Raw genomic sequence first — 23,171 nt, forward strand, 5'->3', positions numbered from 1 at the left:
TGAAGCTCACCGTTTGACCTGTTTTTACAAAATGATAAATGGTCAGCTCGACATAGACTGCAAGGCCTACACCAAACCCAAACCAATTAGGAGCAGACGAGGGCATTCGATCAAATTTGTGATCCCAGCTACAAAGACAGATGTGTACAGCAATTCGTTCTTCCCCTGCACAATTAAAGCATGGAATAATCTCCACCCAACTATAGTTACCCAACCAGATGCAACTACATTTAAAGTAACTCTTTCTTCCCAATAACCCTTTCTGGCTTAAGTCCTCCCTCCACCACCTCCAGTTTAAATTCCATTTGGAATATTTTGGAGGACCAAGAAACCAAGAAACTTGGTATGATCATGCCTAATGTAGAGAGGGATTGTCACTGATCTGTGTGCAGAAAAATAACCTCAATGCACTCAGGTACAAACTACCATAGAACCATTGAACCACTCCTACAATGAGGAAGAAGGTACTGGAGTCTTGACAAGCAGGTTCAAGGAATGGTGTGTAGTATGCTATACGTGTCACTTTACCTCCCCCCTCGACTCCATCCAAGGACCCAAGTAAGGCAAGGCAAGGCAAGGCAAGTTTATTTGTATAGCACCTTTCAACAACAAGGTAATTCAAAGTGCTTTACATAAAACATTAAAAGCATTGGAAAGAAACACATATGAAATGACATTTAGATGTAAAACGATTATTAGATTATTCAGCTAAAATAATTACAAAATTAAAAGCAACCAAATAAAATATTTAAAATAGAATAAAACCAGGAATAGAAGTTACAGTGCAGTATAGGTAATTAATAAATTGTATTGTTTACTGAAAGGCAGCGGCAAACAGAAAAGTCTTCAGTCTAGATTTAAAAGAGCTGAGAGTTGCAGCAGACCTGCAGTTTTCTGGGAGTTTGTTCCAGATATGTGGTGCATAAAAACTAAATGCTGCCTCTCCATGTTTAGTTCTGACTCTGGGGACACAGAGCAGACCTGTCCCAGACGACCTGATAGGTCTGGGTGGTTCGTAGCTAAGCAGAAGATCAAAAATGTATTTTGGCCCTAAACCATTCAGTGCTTTGTAAACCAACAGTAGTATTTTGAAATCAATTATTTGACAGACAGGAAGCCAGTGTAAAGACCTCAGAACTGGAGTAATGTGATCTACTTTTTTGGTCTTAGTGAGGACTCGAGCAGCAGCGTTCTGAATTAACTGCAGCTGTCTGATCGACTTTTTAGGGAGACCTGTAAAGACACTGTTGCAGTAGTCGAGCCTGCTGAAGATGAAGAAGTAGTCTTTCCAGGTGAGGCAGAGGTTCACCTGCACCTCCTTCAACCTCATCTATTGCATCCGCTGCTCTAGGTGTCAGCTGCATCGGTGAGACCAAGTGCAGGCTTGGCGATCACTTCGCCCAAAACCTCTGCACAGTTCGCATTAACCAGCCTGATCTCCCGGTGGCTCAGCACTTCAACTCCCCCTCCCATTCCGTATCTAACCTTTCTGTCCTGGGCCTCCTCCATGGCCAGAGTGAGTCCCACCGTAAATTGCAGGAGCAGCACCTCATATTTCGCTTGGGTAGTTTACACCCCAGCGGTATGAACATTGACTTCTACAATTTCAGGTAATCCTTGCTTTCTTCCTCCTTCCCCTCCCCTTTCCAGCTCTCCCACAGCCCACTTTCTCCGCCTCTTCCTTTCTTCTTCCCACCCACCCCCCCCCCCCCCTCATCAGTCTGGATCTCGACCCGAAACGTCTCCTATTCCTTCGCTCCATAGATGCTGCCTCACCCGCTGAGTTTCTCCAGCATTTTTGTCCACATTCGATTTTTCCATCATAGAAACATAGAAACATAGAAAATAGGTGCAGGAGTAGGTCATTCGGCCCTTCGAGCCTGCACCGCCATTCAATATGATCATGGCTGATCATCCAACTCAGTACCCTGTACCTGCCTTCTCTCCATACCCCCTGATCCCTTTAGCCACAAGGGCCACATCTAACTCCCTCTTAAATATAGCCAATGAACTGGCCTCAACTACCTTCTGCGGAAGAGAATTCCACAGATTCACCACTCTCTGTGCGAAAAAAGTTTTCCTCATCTCGGTCCTAAAAGATTTCCCCTTTATCCTTAAACTGTGACTCCTTGTTCTGGACTTCCCCAACATCGGGAACAATCTTCCTGCATCTAGCCTGTCCAACCCCTTAAGAATTTTGTACGTTTCTATAAGATCCCCCCTCAATCTTCTAAATTCTAGCGAGTACAAACCGAGTCTATCCAGTCTTTCTTCATATGAAAGTCCTGACAGCCCAGGAATCAGTCTGGTGAACCTTCTCTGTACTCCCTCTACGGCAAGAATGTCTTTCCTCAGATTAGGAGACCAAAACTGTACGCAATACTCCAGGTGTGGTCTCACCAAGACCCTGTACATCTGCAGTTCTTTCTTAAACATGCTCAATATGTTTGTTTCTGTGTGAACGTTATTGTATTTATTGGGAGCTGATTTCATGCTGTAGACTGTGGTCATTGTGCCTTATATCATGTGTGGACCTTGTCCAGATTTGTTCCATATCCAGAGTTTGTTGTGCCCATTGTGTGCAGTGCACATTGTGTAGTGTTTACTGCCATCTACAGGTACAGCACACATTCAGAGTTGGTTGTCTTCATTGTGCACAGTACACACAGTACACATAGGCTGGGATGGAGGTGTAGAGTGACTGGACGTCCATAGTAAAGATGAGGGAGTGGGGCCTGGAAAACGGAAGCCATTGAAGATACGAAGAGCGTGTGAGGTATCTTGGACATAGGTGGGGAGTGAACGGACCAGGGGGGATAGGATGGAGGTATGTGGAAATTAATTCGGTGGGACACGAACAAGCAGAAACAATGGGTCTGCCAGGACAGTCCTGTTTGTGGATTATGGGGAGAAGGTAAAATCGGGCCGTGCGGGGCTGGGGAACGATAAGGTTGGAAGCTTCAGAGGGCAGAGAGCCGGAAGTAATGAAATATGAAATGGTGTGTGATATTAAGGTCTGTGGGGTTTGAATATTGATTTTTCTCACTTGAAGTAGCCCCGGCATTCCCTCCCTCCCTCTCTCTCTCTAACCCTCCCACACACAAGTCGCACAAGCTTCTCGTTCTCACCCCACAGACCGCTAACAATGGCCTTTATCATCGTTACTTTTTGCATATCTTTCATTCATTGTTCTTTATCTCTCCACATCGCCGTCTATATGTCTCCTTTCCCTTCTCCCCCAACCAGTCTGAAGAAGGGTCTCGACCCGCAGCGTCACCCATTCCTTCTCTCCAGAGATGCTGCCTGTCCCCGCTGAGTTACTCCAGCTTTTTGTGTCTATCTTCGGACATTGTGTAGTGTTTACTGCCATCTTCAGATAAAGCAGGGTAAATGCAGGATTCAACATGACATCACACAGACCAGACTCCTCGCCATTGACTCCATTGACAATAGGTGCAGGAGGAGGCCATTCGGCCCTTCGAGCCAGCACCGCCATTCAATGTGATCATGGCTGAACATCCCCAATCAGTACCCCGTTCCTGCCCTCTCCCCATATCCCCTGACTCCGCTAACTTTAAGAGCCCTATCTAGCTCTCTCTTGAAAGTATCCAGAGAACCGGCCTCCACCACCCTCTGAGGAAGAGAATTCCACAGACTCACAACTCTCTGTGTGAAAAAGTGTTTCCTCGTCTGTTCTAAATGGCTTACCCTTTATTCTTAAACTGTGGCCCCTGGTTCTGGACTCCCCCAACATCGGGAACGTGTTTCCAGCCTCTAGCGTGTCCAAACCCTTAAGAATCTTACATGTTTCAATAACATTTCCTCTCATCCTTCTAAACTCCAGAGTGTACAAGCCCAGCTGCTCCATTCTCTCAGCATATGACAGCCCCGCCATCCCGGGAATTAACCTTGTAAACCTACGCTGCACACCCCCAATAGCAAGAATGTCCTTCCTCAAATTAGGGGACCAAAACTGCACACAATATTCCAGGTGTGGTCTCACTAGGGCCATGTACAACTGCAGAAAAGTATCTTTGCTCCATCAATGCTTCCTGCTGCCCCAGTCTTCTAAGGCTCCCTTCAGTCATGGCTGGCCATGGGTGACTCCAGGGTGCTATTCCCTATATGGAGGACGCCTGTGCGTGACTTTGTTTAACGTGGTGAGACTGGTGCACAGACAGACACCCCACGGTCCTTGACAGATCTGGGTCAGGATCCAGTGGCATGGAGTCCAAGACGACCGGAGACTCTTTTCTGCTGCAGCCTTCATCCGCCTTCCCAGCCGTTGTGACTGTGGCGCTCCACTAAGGTCAGCCATCGTCCTCCACCTGTTCCACCGTTGAGGTCTTGGTTGAATTGCTCTTTGTCAGAGACCTCCCCCTCAACCTTACCGCCATGGGTGGCCCTACCAGGAGCATCGATAGCTCCAGGCGGCATCGCTCTCAGGATCTCAGGTCCACACAAGCTTCTCCACCACGACAAGGTGAATCGTCAGTCAACATCAATGTTTTAGTTTAGTTCAGATACAGCACGGAAACAGGCCCTTCCGCCCACCAAGTCCGCACCGACCATCGACCCCCGCCCATTAACGCTACCCGACACACACTAGGGGACAATTTTTTTTACATTTTACCTGTATACCAAGCCAATTAACCTAGAATCCTGTACGTGTTTGGAGTGTGGGAGGAAACCGAAGATCCCGGATAAAACCCACGCAGGTCACAGGGAGAAGGTACAAACTCTGTACAGACATGTACCTATAGTCAGGATGGAACCCAGGTCTCTGGCACTGTGAGACAATAACTCTACCATTGCGCCATTTTCATTTATTTGCATTTTATTGAACCAAACAAAAAAATAACAAGAATGTTATCCAGCTGGGATCCCAGACAAGTGGTATTCCTTACAACAGAGGGAGGGTGCAAATCTCTACATTTTGATTACACTGTCTTGGCAAGATTTTACAGTTTGCTATGTTTTGGCGAGGGGGCTTTGGACGAGAGCTTTGAGTTCTTGGCTGTATATATCACCAACAATATCTCCTGGATCAACCACAATGAAGCATCAACCTCCCTTCCATTGGCTCATGAGGTCATAAGTGATAGGAGTAGAATGAGGCCATTCGGACCATCAAATCTATTCCGCCATTCAATCATGGCTGATCTATCTCTCCCTTCTCACCCCATTCTCCTGCCTTCTCCCCATAACCTCAGACACCCGGACTAATCAAGAATCTATCTATCTCTACCTTAAAAATATCCACTGACCTGGCCTCCACAGCCTTCTGTGGCAAAGAATTCCACAGATTCACTACTCCATGATTAACACAATTTCTCCTCATCTCCTTCCTAAAAGAACGTCCTTTAATTCTGAGCTCATGGCCTCTAGTCCGAGACGCTCCCACTAGTGGAAACATCCTCTCCACATTCACTCTATCCAAGCCTTTCACTATTCTGTACGTTTCAATGAGGCCCCCCATCATTCTTCTAAACTCCAGCGAGTACAGGCCCAGTGCAGACAAACGCTCATCATAGGCGAACCTACTCATTACTGGGATCATTCTTGTAAACCTCCTCTGGACCCTCTCCAGAGCCTGCACACCCTTCCTCAGATATGGTGGCCTAAAATTGCTCACAATATTCCAATTGCGGTCTTACCAGCGCTTTATGGAGCCTCGACATTACATCCCTGTGTTTATATACAAGCCCTGTTGAAATAAATGCTAGCATTGAGTTTGCTTTCTTTGCGACTGATTTGACTTGCAGATTAACTTTTAGAGAATCCTGCACCAGCAATCCCAAGTCCCATTGTACCGCCGATTTCTGGATTCTCTCCCCATTTAGAAATCTATCCACATCAACATTTACTAATTCCACCGGGTGGCGCCACCGCAGTGGCTGCCTCGCCAACAGTCTGTCTGTCCCCTCTCAGTTTTTATTATTTTAAGTATGTTTTATAAGTACGTTTTAATTTTTCTCGGTTTGTTTTATGTGGAGGGAGTGGCGAATCGGGGGAATCTTTTTACGTTCACTTACCTCGATTGAGATGCGATTTTGCTCCATATCGTATCTCTGTTCCCCCTGTGGCCTAACAGTGTGCAGTGGTGCGGCCTTTCCTGAAGACCGGCCCGGAGCTTCAAGCCCCGGGTGCGGCGCGGACTTTAACATCACGGAGCCTGCGATCCTTTGCCGAGAATCACCAATGGAAGAGCTCAAACCACGGAGGGTTCAACAGCCCCGACCACGGGTGAACAAAGGAGGAAGATGATTGAATTTTATTACCTTCCGTCACAGTGGGGAATGTGGATTCCACTGTGGTGGATGTTTAGGTTCAATTTATTTGATGTGGCTGTGTGTCTTGTTGCTTTTCACTTTGTATCAAAGATCCTAGAGCGGAGCAAGATGGGTTACTCTCACGCAAACGTGTAGTACGGTCATGGGCAGATTCATGGACCCATTTTAGCAACCAACCTCCGCCATCTTGCTTCCGGCCAAAGATCGGATCTTTGTTTCCGCCTCCGCTCCCGGATCTTCGCTTTGGTCTTTGACTTGGGCGGGGAGAGGGGATGCGGCCCGGGGCAGCGGGGAGAGGGGGTGCGGCCCGGGGAGAGGGGAGAGGGGCATGGGGGGAGACATTGTAGTGTGGGGGCATGGGGGGGGGGGAGACATTGTAGTGTGGGGGCATGGGGGGGGGGGGAGACATTGTAGTGTGGGGGGAGGCGATGGGGTTGAGGGGTGGAATAGGGCCTAGTGTGTGTGTGTGAAGTTGCGGGGAGGTTTACAGTGTTTCTTATTTAATGTCCCTTGTCTAGTCTGAAATAAAGTTCATCATTGGATATAAAAATCAGAAGAAATATAATTGTGTGTGTTATATGATTATATACATTTATGCCACATTCATGTATGTGTGTTTATAAATATTTTATTCTTTAACAAGAATTAACAGAATTATGAACTAACAGGATTATGAATCTAACCCTATATCACACACAAAAACTTCCCCCGCAATGTTGATTACCCTGCGAGTCGGGTCGGTTCCGGTTACTACAAAATCAACTCAAACACTGCTTGTGAGCCATTTAAAAAGAAATGATTTAAAAAAGCATTAAAAAAGACAATTACCAGAGTCAAATGTTATTCTTGACAAGAAGTATGAACTGACAGAATTATGAATCTAACCCTATATCACACACACAAACTGTTGCCCCGCAACGTTGATTACACTGCGAGTCGGGTCGGGTACGCTCCGGTTACTAAAATGGGCGGTGAAAAATGCCCAGGATCCCCTCCGTAGCGTGCTACACGTCAGCCCATTGCATTTCGCAGGAGTAGCCTATCTTGCTCCGCTCTAGGATCTTTGCTTTGTATGGCTGTCTGGTAACTCAAATATCACTCTTCCTTCATTGGTGCAACAGGCGCAAAAATACAAGGAGAATGGAAAGGGAATTTGACGGGAAGCAGGTTAGGAAGAAGCGCAGTGAACGCAGCTGGTGGAGTCCGCTGGCTGGGAATGGACTCTGGCCACTCGCCTTTTCCCTGACATGGATTCAGAGAAGCGGAGAAAGGGAAGAGAAGAGTCGGAGCTCAAGCGGTGAAAGTGGGAGCTGGTTAGAAACTGGCAGTGAGGAAGATGAGGCATTAAAGTGGGGAACGAGAGCAGGAAGCAGCGCTGATACAGACATGATGTTGCCGAGAGAGGGAGAGAGGCGAGGGAGCGGTCTGGCTGCGACTGGAGTAAGCAATGCTCCACTTATCCTACAGACGGGAAGGCGGAGCCTGATTCCTGCGGGTTTTCACCTGGAACCTGGAATTTCTAACGCACCCATTCTTTGAAATACATGAGGCTCGCACCAGGGTCTCTTCCATACCTCGCAACACTGCTCTCTCTCTCCCCATCCCCGCACTCGCAACAAGGACAGAGTCCCCCTAGTCCTCACCTTTCCCCCCCACCAGCCGTCACATACAACAAATAATCCTCCATCATTTTCGCAACCTCCAACGTGACCCCACCACTCGCCACATCTTCCCATCTCCCCCCATGCCTGCCTTCCGCAAAGACCGCTCCCTCCGCAACTCCCTTGTCAATTCTTCCCTTCCCTCCCGTACCACCCCCTCCCCGGGCACTTTCCGTTGCAACCGCAAGAAATGCAACACCTGTCCCTTTACCTCCCCCCTCGACTCCATTCAAGGACCCAAGCAGTCGTTCCAGGTGCGACAAAGGTTCACCTGCAACTCCTCCAACCTCATCTACTGCACCCGCTGTTCTAGATGTCAGCTGATCTACATCGGTGAGTCCAAGCGGAGGTTGGGCGATCGTTTCGCCGAACACCTCCGCTCGGTCCGCAAGAACCTACCTGACCTGCCGGTGGCTCAGCACTTCAACTCCCCCTCCCATTCCCAATCCGACCTCTCTGTCCTGGATCTCCTCCATGGCCAGAGCGAGCAACACCGGAAAGTGGAGGAACAGCACCTTATATTCCGCTTGGGGAGTCTGCAGCCTGCGGGCATGAACATCGAATTCTCCCAATTTTGTTAGCCCTTGCTGTCTCCTCCCCTTCCTTAGCCCTCGGGCTGTCTCCTCCCATCCCCCCGCCCTCGGGCTCCTCCTCCTCCTCCTTTTTCCTTCCTTCTCCCCGCCACCCCCTATCATTCTGAAGAAGGGTTTCAGCCCGAAACGCTGCCTATTTCCTTCGCTCCATAGATGCTGCTGCACCCGCTGAGTTTCTACAGCTTTTTTGTGTACCATTCTTTGAAACATCAGTTCCAAGTAAAACGTATCTGGTGTTGAATGTAGAAATGCTGCAACATAGTGTAGACCATTAAGTCGGCGGACTTTAGGACCCGGGGGAGCCCGGAGCTCAGGACCCGCCGCCCGCGGCTGCTGCTGAACCCGCGGGAAGGGAGATTGTTTCAATCTTTATATTTTCACAAAAGTAATTTCTGTTCCGTTGCCGGACGCGGTTAACGCGTTAAAATGAACGGATCGACAGACAGACAGCTCTGATTTCAGTTGTTGTTTATTTCACTCTTCCCACATTTACATTCCCCCTGGTTTTATTTCCGCGCTCACTGGGGTTTCACGACGCGGAATTTGGGGATTAAATGGGAGCCGTTCGTTCAGCGCCGACCTGTTGTCCACCGGGTTTCTGCCCCACAGCCCCTGAGCCCCGCTCCTGACGCCGGTCCCGGGACCCGACCCTTTTACACATCCGGAGCGGAACCGGAGCAGATTCTCAGCCACTGGTTTTCCGTCCCAGCCCAGAAGAAAGGATAAAGTTTCTCCGTGAATTTATTCCCAGTGAAGGTGTGGAGATGGGACTTGGTGTCCGCGTCGTAAAATGAAACTGTCCCGGACTCGTAACTGAGATAAACTCCCACCCTCCCGGGGATGGGACGGGCGGGGAGAGGGGATTGAGGGGAGGTGAATGCATCAAACTCGTCACCCGACCGCCTGATGCTCCAGACTCCAGTCTCCGGGGTCAGTGTGAACTGTTTCTTCCTCTCCACAGACTCTGCGGCGACTCCCAGAATCCACCGCTGACTCCCCGCCACCTCCACCTCCCAGTAATGTCTCCCCGATGTGAATCCCTCCGATCCCAGCACACACCACCAGCCTGTAAACCTCTTCCCGGTGTCAGGGAGACGCCTCCCGGTCCCGGTCCGTCTCACCCTCTTCCGATCCTCAGACACCTCGAGCAGCGCATGCGCTGTTTCCACATCCAGGGTGACGGAGACTGGGGGGAGAAGCAGAGAATCAGAGAGTCCCCGGGGGTCGGGGGGAGACTCGGGCACAGGCGGGCGGACAACTGAAACCTTGCCCGGGGTTTCACCCAATTACGTGGGATGGACAACACAAACCTTTCTCCACATTTCAGCGGGAGAGCGAGAGAGAGCGAGAGAGAGCGAGAGAGAGCGAGAGAGAGCGAGAGAGAGCGAGAGAGAGCGAGAGAGAGCGAGAGAGAGCGAGAGAGAGAGAGAGAGAGAGAGAGCGAGAGAGAGCGAGAGAGAGCGAGAGAGAGCGAGAGAGAGAGAGAGAGAGAGAGAGAGAGAGAGAGAGAGAGAGAGAGAGAGAGAGAGAGAGAGAGAGAGAGGAGATAGATAGAGAGAGAGAGAGAGATCTATGCTTCTTTCTCTCTCGTTTTCTCTTCTCTTCCTTCTCTGTTCTCGTTCTCTTTCTCTTTCTCTCGCTTCTTCTCTTTTCCTTTTCTCCTTTTCTCTTCCTTTCTCTTTTTCTTTCTCTCTCTCTTTTCTTCTCTTTCTCTCTTTCTCTCCTCTATTCTATCCCCCACTGCTACATAACTCTCCAGAAAAGAGCACTACATTTTTGGAATCACCTTAATCTACCTAAATCTAGCCCCCCCCCAGATACCCTCCTTTAAAGCCCCCCTTCAAACACAAGAGGGAGAGAGGAGTTGTCATTGAATAAGGAAGACAGAAGAGATTCTGGCACCTTGACAACAGAATATGCGGCCACTGTTTACAGATGAGGTTGAAACTGAGTGCACTTCCTCCTAATATGCCAAAAGATTGACAAAACAAGGAAAGCATACTTTGACAAACTCAGTGTTGCAACCCCTGACTAAAGAACTAGATGATACATCAAAACTAAGAATAATCCTTGGCAAAGGAAATAAGTCACAATCTTGGTGCACCAATACATATACGCATGCCATAACCTGAGAGAACGGTGAATGACCAACATGCACATATGTAAGCACACATTAATCAACATTAACTAACACTAAGAATTAATATTGAATTGCTAAACTTGCTATTGTGTTGTACTGCTTACAGCTACAAGAACGTGTAGCAATCAATAAAGGGTTATAGGCCTATTGCAAGTTTATGTACAGGGACATATCTATCCATACACTGTATACGTGTATTTATACTTATGCATTTTAAATATGTATGTCATGTTTTATACTTTGGCAATATAACAATGTTTTTTTTATCATGCCAATAAAGTTTTTAAATTGAAAAAAAATTGAATTTGAGAGAGAGAGAGAGAGAGAGAGAGAGAGAGAGAGAGACATAGACAGAGAGAGAGAGAGAGAGAGAGAGAGAGAGAGACAGAGAGAGACAGAGAGAGACAGAGAGAGACAGAGAGAGACAGAGAGACAGAGAGAGACAGAGAGAGACAGACAGAGAGAGAGAGACAGAGAGAGAGACAGAGAGACAGAGAGAGAGAGAGAGAGAGACAGAGTGAGAGACAGAGACGGAGCCAGAGACAGAGACGGAGACAGAGACGGAGACGGAGACGGAGACGGAGAGGGAGACGGAGAGGGAGACAGAGAGGGAAACAGAGAGGGAGACAGAGAGGGAGACAGAGAGGGAGACAGAGAGGGAGACAGAGAGGGAGACAGAGAGGGAGACAGAGAGGGAGACAGAGAGGGAGACAGAGAGGGAGACAGAGAGGGAGACAGAGAGGGAGACAGAGAGGGAGACAGAGAGGGAGACAGAGAGGGAGACAGAGAGGGAGACAGAGAGGGAGACAGAGAGGGAGACAGAGAGACAGCAGAGGGCGAGACTGAAGGTGGGGTGGCTTCCACCACTGAAAAATGTTGGGATTGAATGGCCCTTGTGCAACACAGAATGTGTGGAGGCTCGCGATTGTAGGGTCGCTGAAGGAGAGGAGATTCATGGGTGGAAATGATCCTGGACCTGTAACCCAGAATTCATTCAACTCAGGCTAAACCAATATATGGGCTTTCATGGGGCATTGGACATGTTCCCTCATGGTGGGCGAGTGGTGAAAGAGAAGGCATATGATATCCGATATGAGCTGGATAATTGGATCCAAGATTGACTTGGTTTAAGGAGGCAGAGGGTATTGGCATCAGGATAGTTTTGTGAATGAAATATATGGAATGGTAGTGGCTATCTGTACGCAGTGGTCTTCAGCAGGGATCTGTCCTGGGATTGTTGCTGGTTATGATATATATTAACCATATAACCATATAACCATATAACAATTACAGCACGGAAACAGGCCATCTCGGAACTACAAGTCCGTGCCGAACAACTTTTTTCCCTTAGTCCCACCTGCCTGCACTCATACCATAACCCTCCATTCCCTTCTCATCCATATGCCTATCCAATTTATTTTTAAATGATACCAACGAACCTGCCGCCACCACTTCCACTGGAAGCTCATTCCACACCGCTACCACTCTCTGAGTAAAGAAGTTCCCCCTCATGTTACCCCTAAACTTCTGTCCCTTAATTCTGAAGTCATGTCCTCTTGTTTGAATCTACCCTATTCTCAAAGGGAAAAGCTTGATCACATCAACTCTGTCTATCCCTCTCATCATTTTAAAGACCTCTATCAAGTCCCCCCTTAACCTTCTGCGCTCCAGAGAATAAAGACCTAACTTATTCAACCTATCTCTGTAACTTAGTTGTTGAAACCCAGGCAACATTCTAGTAAATCTCCTCTGTACTCTCTCTATTTTGTTGACATCCTTCCTATAATTGGGTGACCAAAATTGTACACCATACTCCAGATTTGGTCTCACCAATGCCTTGTACAATTTTAACATTACATCCCAGCTTCTATACTATTCTATATTAACGACCACTTTCTGTGCCGTAGGCATGCGAAGTACATTTAGAAACATAGAAACATAGAAACATAGAAAATAGGTGCAGGAGTAGGCCATCCGGCCCTTCGAGCCTGCATCGCCATTCGATATGATCATGGCTGATCATCCAACTCAGTATCCCATCCAGGCTTTCTCTCCATACCCCCTGATCCCTTTACCCATAAGGGCAACATCTAACTCCCTCTTCAATATAGCCAATGAACTGGCCTCAACTACCTTCTGTGGCAGAGAATTCCAGAGATTCACCACTCTCTGTGTAAAAAATGATTTCCTCATCTCAATTTGTACTGACATGGAAATTGTTGGTGCTCTGGGTCACGTGGAAGGCTATCAAGGCTGGTCAGCCTCACTTGGTGTATTGTGTGCAGGTCGCCATGCTCAAGGAAGGATGTGTTTGTGCTGGAGAGGGAACAGAGGAGATTCATCGGGTCTGAGTCTGATTCATTAATTCATTGAGTCTGAAGCAGGGTCTCAACCCGAAACATCACCCATTCCATCTCTCCATAGATGCCTCCTGTCCCGCTGAGTTACTCCAGTATTTTGTGTCTACCTTCGATTTAAACCAGTACCTGCACTTCCTTCCTACAAAGATTCATCGGGATGTAGCTTGTGTTGGTGGACTTTCGTTACAGGGAGAAATTCGGCACAAGATCTCAATTTCCAGGTGTATGTGGGTAAGAGGATCTTTGTCTGGACAAATAATTGGGTGTTTTCCACCCAGAAAAAGTCTAGACTAAGGTGGATGCTAGTTTCCCTGACAAATCTAATTCAAGCAATGCCTCAACATGATAGACAGTTAATAACAGTGAACCTAGCGATTCCAACGGGGGGCAACACGGAATCACCAGAAACATCAGTCACTAATAAATCAGATCGAGTTATGGCACAAATTTCCCTCTGAAGATCGCCCTTAATGTTGGTCACAATCCTGGTCAGCATATTGATACCACATTTCAATACTTATAAGGTCATAATATCATGTGATAGCAGTAGAATTAGGCCATTCGGCCCTTCATAGCAAAAGGATTTGAGTATAGGAGCAGGGAGGTTCTACTGCAGTTGTACAGGGTTTTGGTGAGACCACACCTGGAGTATTGCGTACAGTTTTGGTCTCCTAATCTGAGGAAAGACATTCTTGCCATAGAGGGAGTGCAGAGAAGGATCGCCAGACTGATTCCTGGGATGTCAGGACTTTCACATGAAGAAAGACTGGATAGACTCGGTTTGTACTCGCTAGAATTTAGAAGGTTGAGGGGGGATCTTATAGAAACGTACAAAATTCTTAAGGGGTTGGACAGGCTAGATGCAGGAAGATTGTTCCCAATGTTGGGGAAGTCCAGAACAAGGGGTCACAGTTTAAGGTAATGGGGAAATCTTTTAAGACCGAGATGAGGAAAACTTTTTTCACACAGTGGTGAATCTCTGGAATTCTCTCCCGCAGAAGGTAGTTGAGGCCAGTTCATTGGCTATATTTAAGAGGGAGTTGGATGTGGCCCTTGTGGCTAAAGGGATCAGGGGGTATGGAGAGATGGCAGGAACAGGATACTGAGTTGGATGATCAGCCATGATCATATTGAATGGCGGTGCAGGCTCGAAAGGCCGAATGGCCTACTCCTGCACCTAATTTCTATGTTTCTATCAAGAACTCTGCCATTCAATAATGGCTGATCAACCTCTCCCTCCTAAATCCATTCTCCAAACTTCTCCTCAAAACTTCTGACACCTGTACTAATCAAAAATCTATCTATCTATCTATCACTGCCTTAAAAATATCCACTGAGATGGTGGTGAATCTGTGAAATTCTTTGTCAGAGAAGGCTGTGGAGCCTACGTCAGTGGATATTTTTACTCAAAAAATGTATCCTCATCTCCTTCCTAAAGAAAGTCCTTTAATTCTGAGGCTGTGACCTCTAGTCCTAAACTCTCCCACTAGTGGAAACGTCCTCTCCACATCCACTCTATCCAAGCCTTTTACTATTCTGTATGTTTCATTGCAGTCCCCCCTCATTCTTCTAAACGCCAGCGAGAACAGGCCCAGTGCCGACAAAAGCTCATCATAGGTTAACCTCTTCATTCCTGGGATCATTCTTGTAAACCTCCTCAGGCCCTTCTCCAGAGCCAGCACATCCTTTAATCTCAGTTATGGTGTCCAAAATTGCTCACAGTATTCCAAATGCGGTCTTACCAGCGCCTTATAGAATCTCAGCATTGCGTTCAGGTTTTTGTATACAAGCCCTCTTGACTTTGCTTTCTTTACTACCAATTCCACTTGAAGATTAACTTTTTGGGACAAATTTCTAACTGGATTCAGTTAAATCCATTTAATATCAACTGAACAAGTAACTGGGTGTTTTCGTCTGAGACAAAATTCCTGGCTGAGGACAATACTAGTTTGTCTGACACGACTCATTCATACAATGCTTCAATGTAGTGGAGAATTAATGACAATGAAGTCCGTATCTCCAGCAGGGGGCAGAGCTGAGTTAACCAAAGTCAGTAGTCACTGACAGGACAAGCAGGACCAGTGACACATATATCCTTCTCTGATGGAACTCGCATTTTTTATGACAATCTTGGTCATCAAATTCCTACAAGTTTTCAATACCTCTGATTTAATTAAGTCACGTTTACTTTGCTGGCTACCTTGTAGAATTCAAACTCGTATCGTGACGTGTCTGTGCGGATGGGGTTAAGATGTTTTAGTTCATCTAGCAGTCTGTGTCTTGGTTGTATTGTGCTCCTGTGTTGGATGTGTTCAGGGTTCTGACATCTCCAGCTGACCACTTGAATGTGAAGCTTCCCAACAGGTGAGATTGGTGCTGGTATAAAACTTTAGTTCCCCTTCAGTTCATCATTACAGTCAATCTTTGCATCTATTTACAACTTAAATATGTCACCCACATAAGAAGTAAGGAATCCAAATGTTTTACCTTGATGAATCGCAACAATGGGTTCTCTCAACACTGCGTTCAACCAGAAGAGGTGTTTGAATCTTTCATCCAGTATGGCACCATCTCTCAGTGACAATGTCTGGGATTCATCACTAATTCTGCAAATATTAAATAACCGGTTATAACCTGCGCGTCGACATGTTTATGTGACTTTACAGATCTGTGCAGAGTTTAACTGAAGAACATGTCCTACCTCCTCTTGCGACCAGCTTCCTCCTGAAATAAATAAAGCAGAAATTGACGGAGGGAACAGCAACTTCACGCAAGTTATTTCACATTGTTGAAAATTTCCATTTTCTGACTCGCGCTCACGTTGTCACACAGAGGACATTACACTGATGGAACCAATGCAGGAGGTATGATGAATCTTTGTGACATTTATGCTATAACTCAGAGGACGAAATGTGCAGGAAAGTCTGGACGTGTTTTGAATTTTCTGCTGAACAATGTCATGAGGTCATAAGTGATAGGAACAGTATTATACCATTCGGCCCATCAAGTCTACTCTATTATTCAATCATGGCTGACCCATCTCTCTCTCTCCTCCTATCCGCATTCTCCTGTCGTGTCCCCTTAACCTCTGACATGCGTGGTATTCTAGAATCGAAATATATCTGCCTTAAAAATATCCACTGACTTGGCCTCCATAGCCATCTGTTGAAAATAAATTCCACAGATTCACCATCCTCTGACTAAAATTCCTCCTTATCTTCTTCGAGGAACGTCCTTTACTTCTGAAGCTCTGACCTCTTGTCCTAGACTCTCCAACTAGTGGAAACAGCCTCTCCACATCCACTCTATCCAAGCCTTTCATTCTTCAGTCAGTTTCAATGATGTCACCGCTCATTTCTCTAAACCCCAGCGAGTACAAGCCCAGTGTCGAAAAATGCTTATCATATGTTACCCAATAATAAGCTGTTAATCATGATTGGTTGGAGGGATTTAAGATTAACGATGGATTAGATTGTGTGTGGATGGAGAATGTATCACCGGTTCTGCAGATACCAAAACACAAATGTAAAATTCAAAGTGGCCTGGAGCAAATCCTGTCAGAAATTCAGTGATCAGAATGTGGAGTAAATCAGCGGGTTAGGCAGCATCTCTGGAGAGAAGGAACGAGTAAACGCTGCTCTATTTTAGTGAGAATCTGGTGCAGTTCAGCAAACTGGGTTGTGATCTGTGACTGAAAGTTGTTGTGTGACTGATCCTGTCAGATGAAAGGTGAAGATCAATAGATTATGTCATTCTCCTGCATATCTTCACGAAATGGAAGGTCGCATAGGCAACCCAATCTCGAGACATGGAGTGTAGACAAAGGCCCTTTGGCCCACAATGCCCATGCTTGCCACTGTACCTACCTACATCGCTCCCATTTGCTTGCATTTAATCCGTAGCTTTCATTATCCTGGCAATTCAGGGCTTGTCTGAAAGCTACTGGAATGTTGTGAAAGTAATCTGCATTATCCTCCTTTCTATTCCCACAATCCAATTCCTTGTACCCTATTCTATTTCACATGCCCATTAATTCCCACTCATTCACCCTCCACTCACATTCACTGTCCATGTCAGTACACTACTCCTAATACCATGTGCTCTAATTTTGCCCACTAATCTCCCATGTGGGACCTTAAAGGCTTTCTGAAAGTGCAGGTACACTACATCCACTGACTCTCCCATCTCCATTTTCCTAGTTACATCCTCAAAAAATTTCAGAAGATTAGTCAGGCATGATTTCCCCTTCGTAAATATCCATGCTGACTCGGACAGATCCTGTTACTGCTATCCAAATGTGCCACTATTTCATCTTTTATAATTGACTCCAGCATCTTCCCCACAACTGATGTCAGGCTAACTGATCTATAATTACCTGTTTTCTCTCTCCCTCCTTTCTTAAAAAGTGGGATAACATGAGCTACCCTCCTATCTACAGCAACTGATCCTGAAATTATAGAACATTGGAAAATTATCACCAATGCGCCCACGATTTCTAGAGCCACTTCCTTAAGTACCCTGGGATGCAGACCATCAGGCCCTGGGGAGAAGGCAGGAGCATGTAGTTGAAAATGTGAGCAAGATCAGCTATGCTTGAATGGCGGAGTAGACTTGATGGGCCGAATGGTCTTTTTCGTCTACAATGAATTATGAGATAGCACAGCATGTTTGTACGAGGGATGTTGGATAAATATAGGAATTGATAAAAGTTACATTTGCACAAATATATCGCTCCCAATATTGGGACTGCAGTTTCATTGAACGAGATTGAAACATAACCCCTGACCTTCAAAAATGACACGATGTCTGTTTGTTCCATTCGCCCCTGCAGCTTTGAGAGTTCCTCCTCAATAGAGTTTAAATTCTCTTGAATGTCTTGAAGATTTTTCTCCATTGGACTTAGAATCTTCTCCTCATCCTCCTTGATCTCTCCGAGAATGCGCTGCTCTTTCTTCACGAGAATCTGGTGCAGTTCAGCAAACTGAGATGTGACGTGAGACTTGAGGCTTTGTGACTGCTCCTGTCAAATGAAAGGTGAAGATTGATCGAATATATTTCTGTATTCTATTTCGTTGTGAAGTAGAAGGTGACCATTTGGCACATCGATATCTATGCTGTTCCTTAGAATAATCCCATTAATCTCATTTCCTCCCATTTCCCTGAAACACAATGGCTCTCACGTCCACATTAACTCCCACCGACTCACAGATCACCCGCCTTCGGCAGATTCATTACAGCAAACAATTAAACCAACATGTCTGGGGGATGTGGGCGGAACCCACCCTGGTCAGAGTTGTACCGAGGGGGGAGATTTGAACCAGGGGAGGGAGTGTGTGTGTCGGGAGGGGGGAGGGGGGTAAGGGGAGTGTTGTACTGGGGGAGGGGTAGAGAGCGGGGGGAAGGGGACATGGAAGCGTCACGTGGACAATACCAGAAGTCAGGGTCGAACCGAATTCACCGGAGCAGTGAAACAGCGCAACTAACTGCTGCCACGCTACGCTGTAGTGCATTAACCAAAATACAAAACTACACGACACGATCAGAAATGCCACATAGCAAGGCCTCACCCGGACTTGGGAAATCTTCTGCTTCTGTTGCTCTTCCATTTCCTGGATGGCTGATTTATTTGTTGTCAGAGATTGTATGGATGATTTAACCTGATCCTGGGAATCAGAGAGAAAGGGGGTTAGACAATAAACATTCAACTATACATTCAAGCAAGTGATCGTAGTCGGTTTGCTTTTACCTTGTAGATTGCAACAGCTTCTTTAATCGGTATGAAGCTGTGAGACTTGTGTTCCCGCGCAACTCGACAAACCAGGCAGATCAGTTTCTTGTCAGTTTCACAAAACAGCTTCAGTTCTTCCTGATGTTCCTCGCAGTGAAGTTTACTTTCCTTCTCTTCCGTATTCAGGCTCAGTGTTCGAGCTTTCTCAGACAGTCTCGCCAAGGCCCGATTAACTTTGAGGGCGCGGTCTGTAAACTCATCTCTACATTCCGGGCAGGAGTTTTTCTCCTCCCGGACAGGGAGGAGAAAAACTCTGTATCACAACTCCTGTATCACAACTCTGTGTGATACAGGAGCGGCAGAAGTTGTGCCCACACTCCAGGATAACAGGATCGGTGAAGAAATCCAGGCAGATGGGACATATTGCCTCCTCGGTTAAATTCACGACCTGCTCTTTAGAAGCCATTTTAACTCCTGCCACTTCCTGGTTTGAAACTGCTTTCACTGATTGGGAGCTGCTGATCCCTTGTGATCCCTCTGTACCGCGCACGTTGCCGCGCACGCTGCCGTCTCCAGGTTTGCTGTAGGTTTTCAGGGTGAACGTGTCCTGGCCTCAAATACCCATGGAGGGTTTAGTGAGATGTTAAACTGACCGGTATATAAATATAACGCAGGGAATGTTATGGGACAGTTTAGAGCAGGAAAGAAAATGACACGGCCAAAAAAGAAACTAACTGGGGTGTAAAACGATGGTTAAATATAAACTTAGAGTGAAATCAAGTCGGATTTATTGTCATCTGTACAAGTACTGCGATGAACAACTGCGATGAAAACCACATCGCCGTTTCAGCAGCATCACACGCACACATAGTCAGTGCTTCACACAATATTAATTAAACGCAAATTACAACCACATTACACATAAATCCTGCAAGTTAGTAAAAACTAAATTAAAAACTGCTCCAAAGACGAGGCATTAATACAAAACACAATTTAATATAAACACGACCATGGCCAGTGCAGGCGGTAGTGCAACTCGTGTGCGTTGGAAATGCCGCACCAGGCCATGATGCGAACAGTCAGGATACATTCTACAGCGCTGATGTGGAGGTTTCTTCAAGTATCAGGTTATATCCAGGAATATACACAATACGAAGACACAATCCGTATGGAACAAAGAACAGTACGCATAGGAGCAGCCCTTCGGCCCACAGTGTCTGTGCTGAATATGATGCCAAGACCAACTCTTACCTGCTTGAACATAATCTATATCCTTCAATTACCTGCATACTCACGTGCCTATCCAAACATCTCTTCACCGCCTGTCTCGTATCAGCCTCCACCACCATCCCTGGCAGCGCGTTCCAGAAACTCACCATCATTGGGGTAGAAAACCTGCCTCACACATCCCCTTTAAACTTTGCCCCTCTCACCCTATCGCTATGCTCTGTACTATTAAATATTTCCCCCTCAGTAAAAGGTTCTGATTGTGTAACCTGCCCACCCCTCTCATAATTCGATAGACTTCCATCAAGTCTCCCCTCATCCGAAATAGGTGCGGGTGATGAGGGGGTGAGGGGGTGAGGGGGGGGGGGGGGGGGGGGTGGGTGATGTGAGAGTAGGTGCACGTTAAGAGTGAGAGGATAAGGAACAGGGGAATTAGGGCGGCGGTGGGCAGAATTGGTATTCAATCAGAGACGGCTGCGAGTTGAGACACACGGGACTGCAGATGCAAACTGCTGGACGAACGTAGCGGGTCAGGGGCCTATCTGTGGCACCAACAGGTGCGGTGGCGAGGCAGAGATGATGTTACTGAACGAGGAATCCAGAGGCACACCCAGAGACGCAAATTCATGGATATCACGATCATGACGTACTCAGGGTCGAGCCTGAGTCTCTGGGGCTGTGAGGCAGTAACTCTAGCGCCGCGCCACCGTGTTATTCCATTCATTGTGTTGCATTCAGTGCCCATGGCTGTTCTCTTTACCTATGTGGAATAACAATGCTGTGGGGTGACTGCGCGGAACAAGATACCTGTTCTATCTTTAAGAGTGACCCTGAGCTTGCACGTACCTATTATACATTCACCATTTCATCCCCACCCGCTTCTTCATGTCTGGCCATGAAGTATTCCAGCCAGGGTCAACATTAGTAATTTGACTGGTAAGGGTGTCAGCGATTATAGGGGGGGGGGGGGGGGGTGAAGCATGAGAATGGGATTCAGAGGGAAATATAGATAGCCAGGAATGAGTAGCGGAGTAGACATGATGAAACGTATTGCCTAATTTTGCTCCTATAACTTACGATCTTATGAGCTTACTGTATGAACACAAACTGGAGCAACAGCACATTATCAAATAACGGGGCAAAGTACAACTTCAGAATTCAATATACTTTTGATATGTGTGTGTAGCTGTGTGTGTGTGTGTGTGTGTGTGTGTGTGTGTGTGTGTGTGTGTGTGTGTGTGCAGGTGTGTGTGTGTGTGTGTGTGCGAGTGTGTGCGTGCGTGTGTGTGTGTGTGTGTGTGTGGGTGTGTGTGTGCGTGCGTGTGTGTGTGTGTGTGTGTGTGTGTGTGTGTGTGCGTGCGTGCGTGCGTGTGTGTGTGTGTGTGTGTGTGTGTGTGTGTGAGTGTATGTGTGTGTGTGTGTGTGTGTGTGTGTGTGTGGGGCCAGAGCGAGCGTGTGTGTGTGTGTGTGTGTGTGTGTGTGTGTGTGTGTGTGTGTGCCAATCTGATAAATTCCACCTTCTTACAAACGTTGGGCACATTTTACATCACAATGGGATGTTGCCAACGGTAACGAGGTTGCTGCCCCTCTACCAATATCTGAAGGGGCTGCTCATCAAGTTCTGGTTGCATTTTGGTCCCACGATCCTTGTGTTCGGGCACAAGGCAGGGAATGGAGAGGGCCGATCCGGGGGGGGGGGACTCTCATCGCACCCACCACCCCCCAAACCCCCCACCCAACCCTCCCCCCATTCCTGGGGTGAACGCTGACGCCACACACCCCACAACTCCCGCCTTGGGGGACGGGGGCCCAACAGGGTCAAACGGATCCCACTTGGTCCAGTAATAACTAATTTCACTCATACATATAACCCGTGTTCGCATTCTTACAGATGTCCGTTACACCATTCTCAATCTGATGACTGGGACCCGGGGGAGCCCGGAGCTCAGGACCCGCCGCCCGCGGCTGCTGCTGAACCCGCGGGAAGGGAGATTGTTTCAATCTTTATATTTACACGAAAATAATTTATGTTCGGCAGCCAGACGCGGTTAACGCGTTAAAATGAACGGATCGACAGACAGACAGCTCTGATTTCAGTTGCTGTTTATTTCACTCTTCCCACATTTACATTCCCCCTGGTTTTATTTCTGCGCTCACTGGGGTTTCACGACGCGGAATTTGGGGATTAAATGGGAGTCGTTCGTTCAGCGCCGACCTGTTGTCCACCGGAGGTAGAAGCAAAATGCTGGAGTAACTCAGCGGGTGAGGCAGCATCTCTGGAGAGAAGGAATGGGCGACGTTTCGCGTTGAAACCCTTCTTCAGATTATGTTAGGGGAGTGGGCGAGACAAAGATTGAATGTAGGCGGAGATAGTAAGACTAGTGGGAGAACTGGGAAGGGGAAGGGGATGGAGAGAGAAAGCAAAGGCTCTCTGAAGGCCACCAGGTTTCTGCCTCACAGCCCCTGAGCCCCGCTCCTGACGCCGGTCCCGGGACCCGACCCTTTTACACACCCGGAGCGGAACCGGAGCAGATTTTCAGCCACTGGTTTTCATCCCAAGGCCCAAAGAAAGGATAAAGTTTCTCCGTGAATTTATTCCCAGTGAAGGGGTAGAGATGGGACTTGGTGTCCGCGTCGTAAAATGAAACTCTCCCGAACTCGTATCTGAGATAAACTCCCACCCTCCCGGGGATGGGACGGGAGGGGAGACGGGATAGAGGGGAGGTGAATGCACTGAACTCGTCATCCTGTGCCCGCCCGATGCACCAGACTCCAGTCTCCGGGGTCAGTGTGACCCGTCTCTTCCTCTCCACGGAGTCTGCGGCGACTCCCAGACCCCAGCCCCGACTCCCCGCCACCTCCACCTCCCAGTAATGTCTCCCCGATGTGAATCCCTCCGATCCCAGCACACACTGCCGCACTGTAAACCTCTTCCCGGTTTCAGGGAGATTCCTCGGGATCCCGGTAAATCTCACCATCTTCCGATCCTCAGACACCTCGAGGAGCATCTGTGGAGCGAAGGAATGGGAGACTTTTCAGGTCGAGACCCTTCTTCAGACTGACGTCTGGGAAAAAGCACCGCTCTATGATCTTCGGTTGGGGTGGAGGTGGGGGCGGGGGGGCGGGAAGAAGAAAGGAAGAGGCGGAGACAGTGGGCTGTGGGAGGGTT

At 47.4% G+C, this 23,171-nt stretch overlaps 1 protein-coding gene across 1 annotated transcript in view; it reads right to left on the reverse strand.

Moving 5' to 3' along the window:
• Positions 1 to 20,154, reverse strand: part of LOC116989917 (nuclear factor 7, brain-like) — a 58,651-nt gene extending 38,497 nt beyond the window's left edge. Inside the window, exons 1-7 of the mRNA XM_033047471.1 lie at positions 20,059 to 20,154; positions 18,794 to 19,063; positions 18,615 to 18,710; positions 17,834 to 18,067; positions 15,749 to 15,771; positions 15,535 to 15,653; positions 9,669 to 9,733 (exon numbers count right to left, since the gene is read on the reverse strand). Coding sequence (XP_032903362.1) covers positions 9,669 to 9,733; positions 15,535 to 15,653; positions 15,749 to 15,771; positions 17,834 to 18,067; positions 18,615 to 18,710; positions 18,794 to 19,063; positions 20,059 to 20,154 — 903 coding nt within the window. The remainder of the gene's footprint in view (positions 1 to 9,668; positions 9,734 to 15,534; positions 15,654 to 15,748; positions 15,772 to 17,833; positions 18,068 to 18,614; positions 18,711 to 18,793; positions 19,064 to 20,058) is intronic.
• Positions 20,155 to 23,171: the final 3,017 nt, after the last annotated feature.

This window comes from Amblyraja radiata, chromosome 30, assembly GCF_010909765.2.
Source record: "Amblyraja radiata isolate CabotCenter1 chromosome 30, sAmbRad1.1.pri, whole genome shotgun sequence".
Taxonomy (NCBI): Eukaryota; Metazoa; Chordata; class Chondrichthyes; order Rajiformes; family Rajidae; genus Amblyraja; species Amblyraja radiata.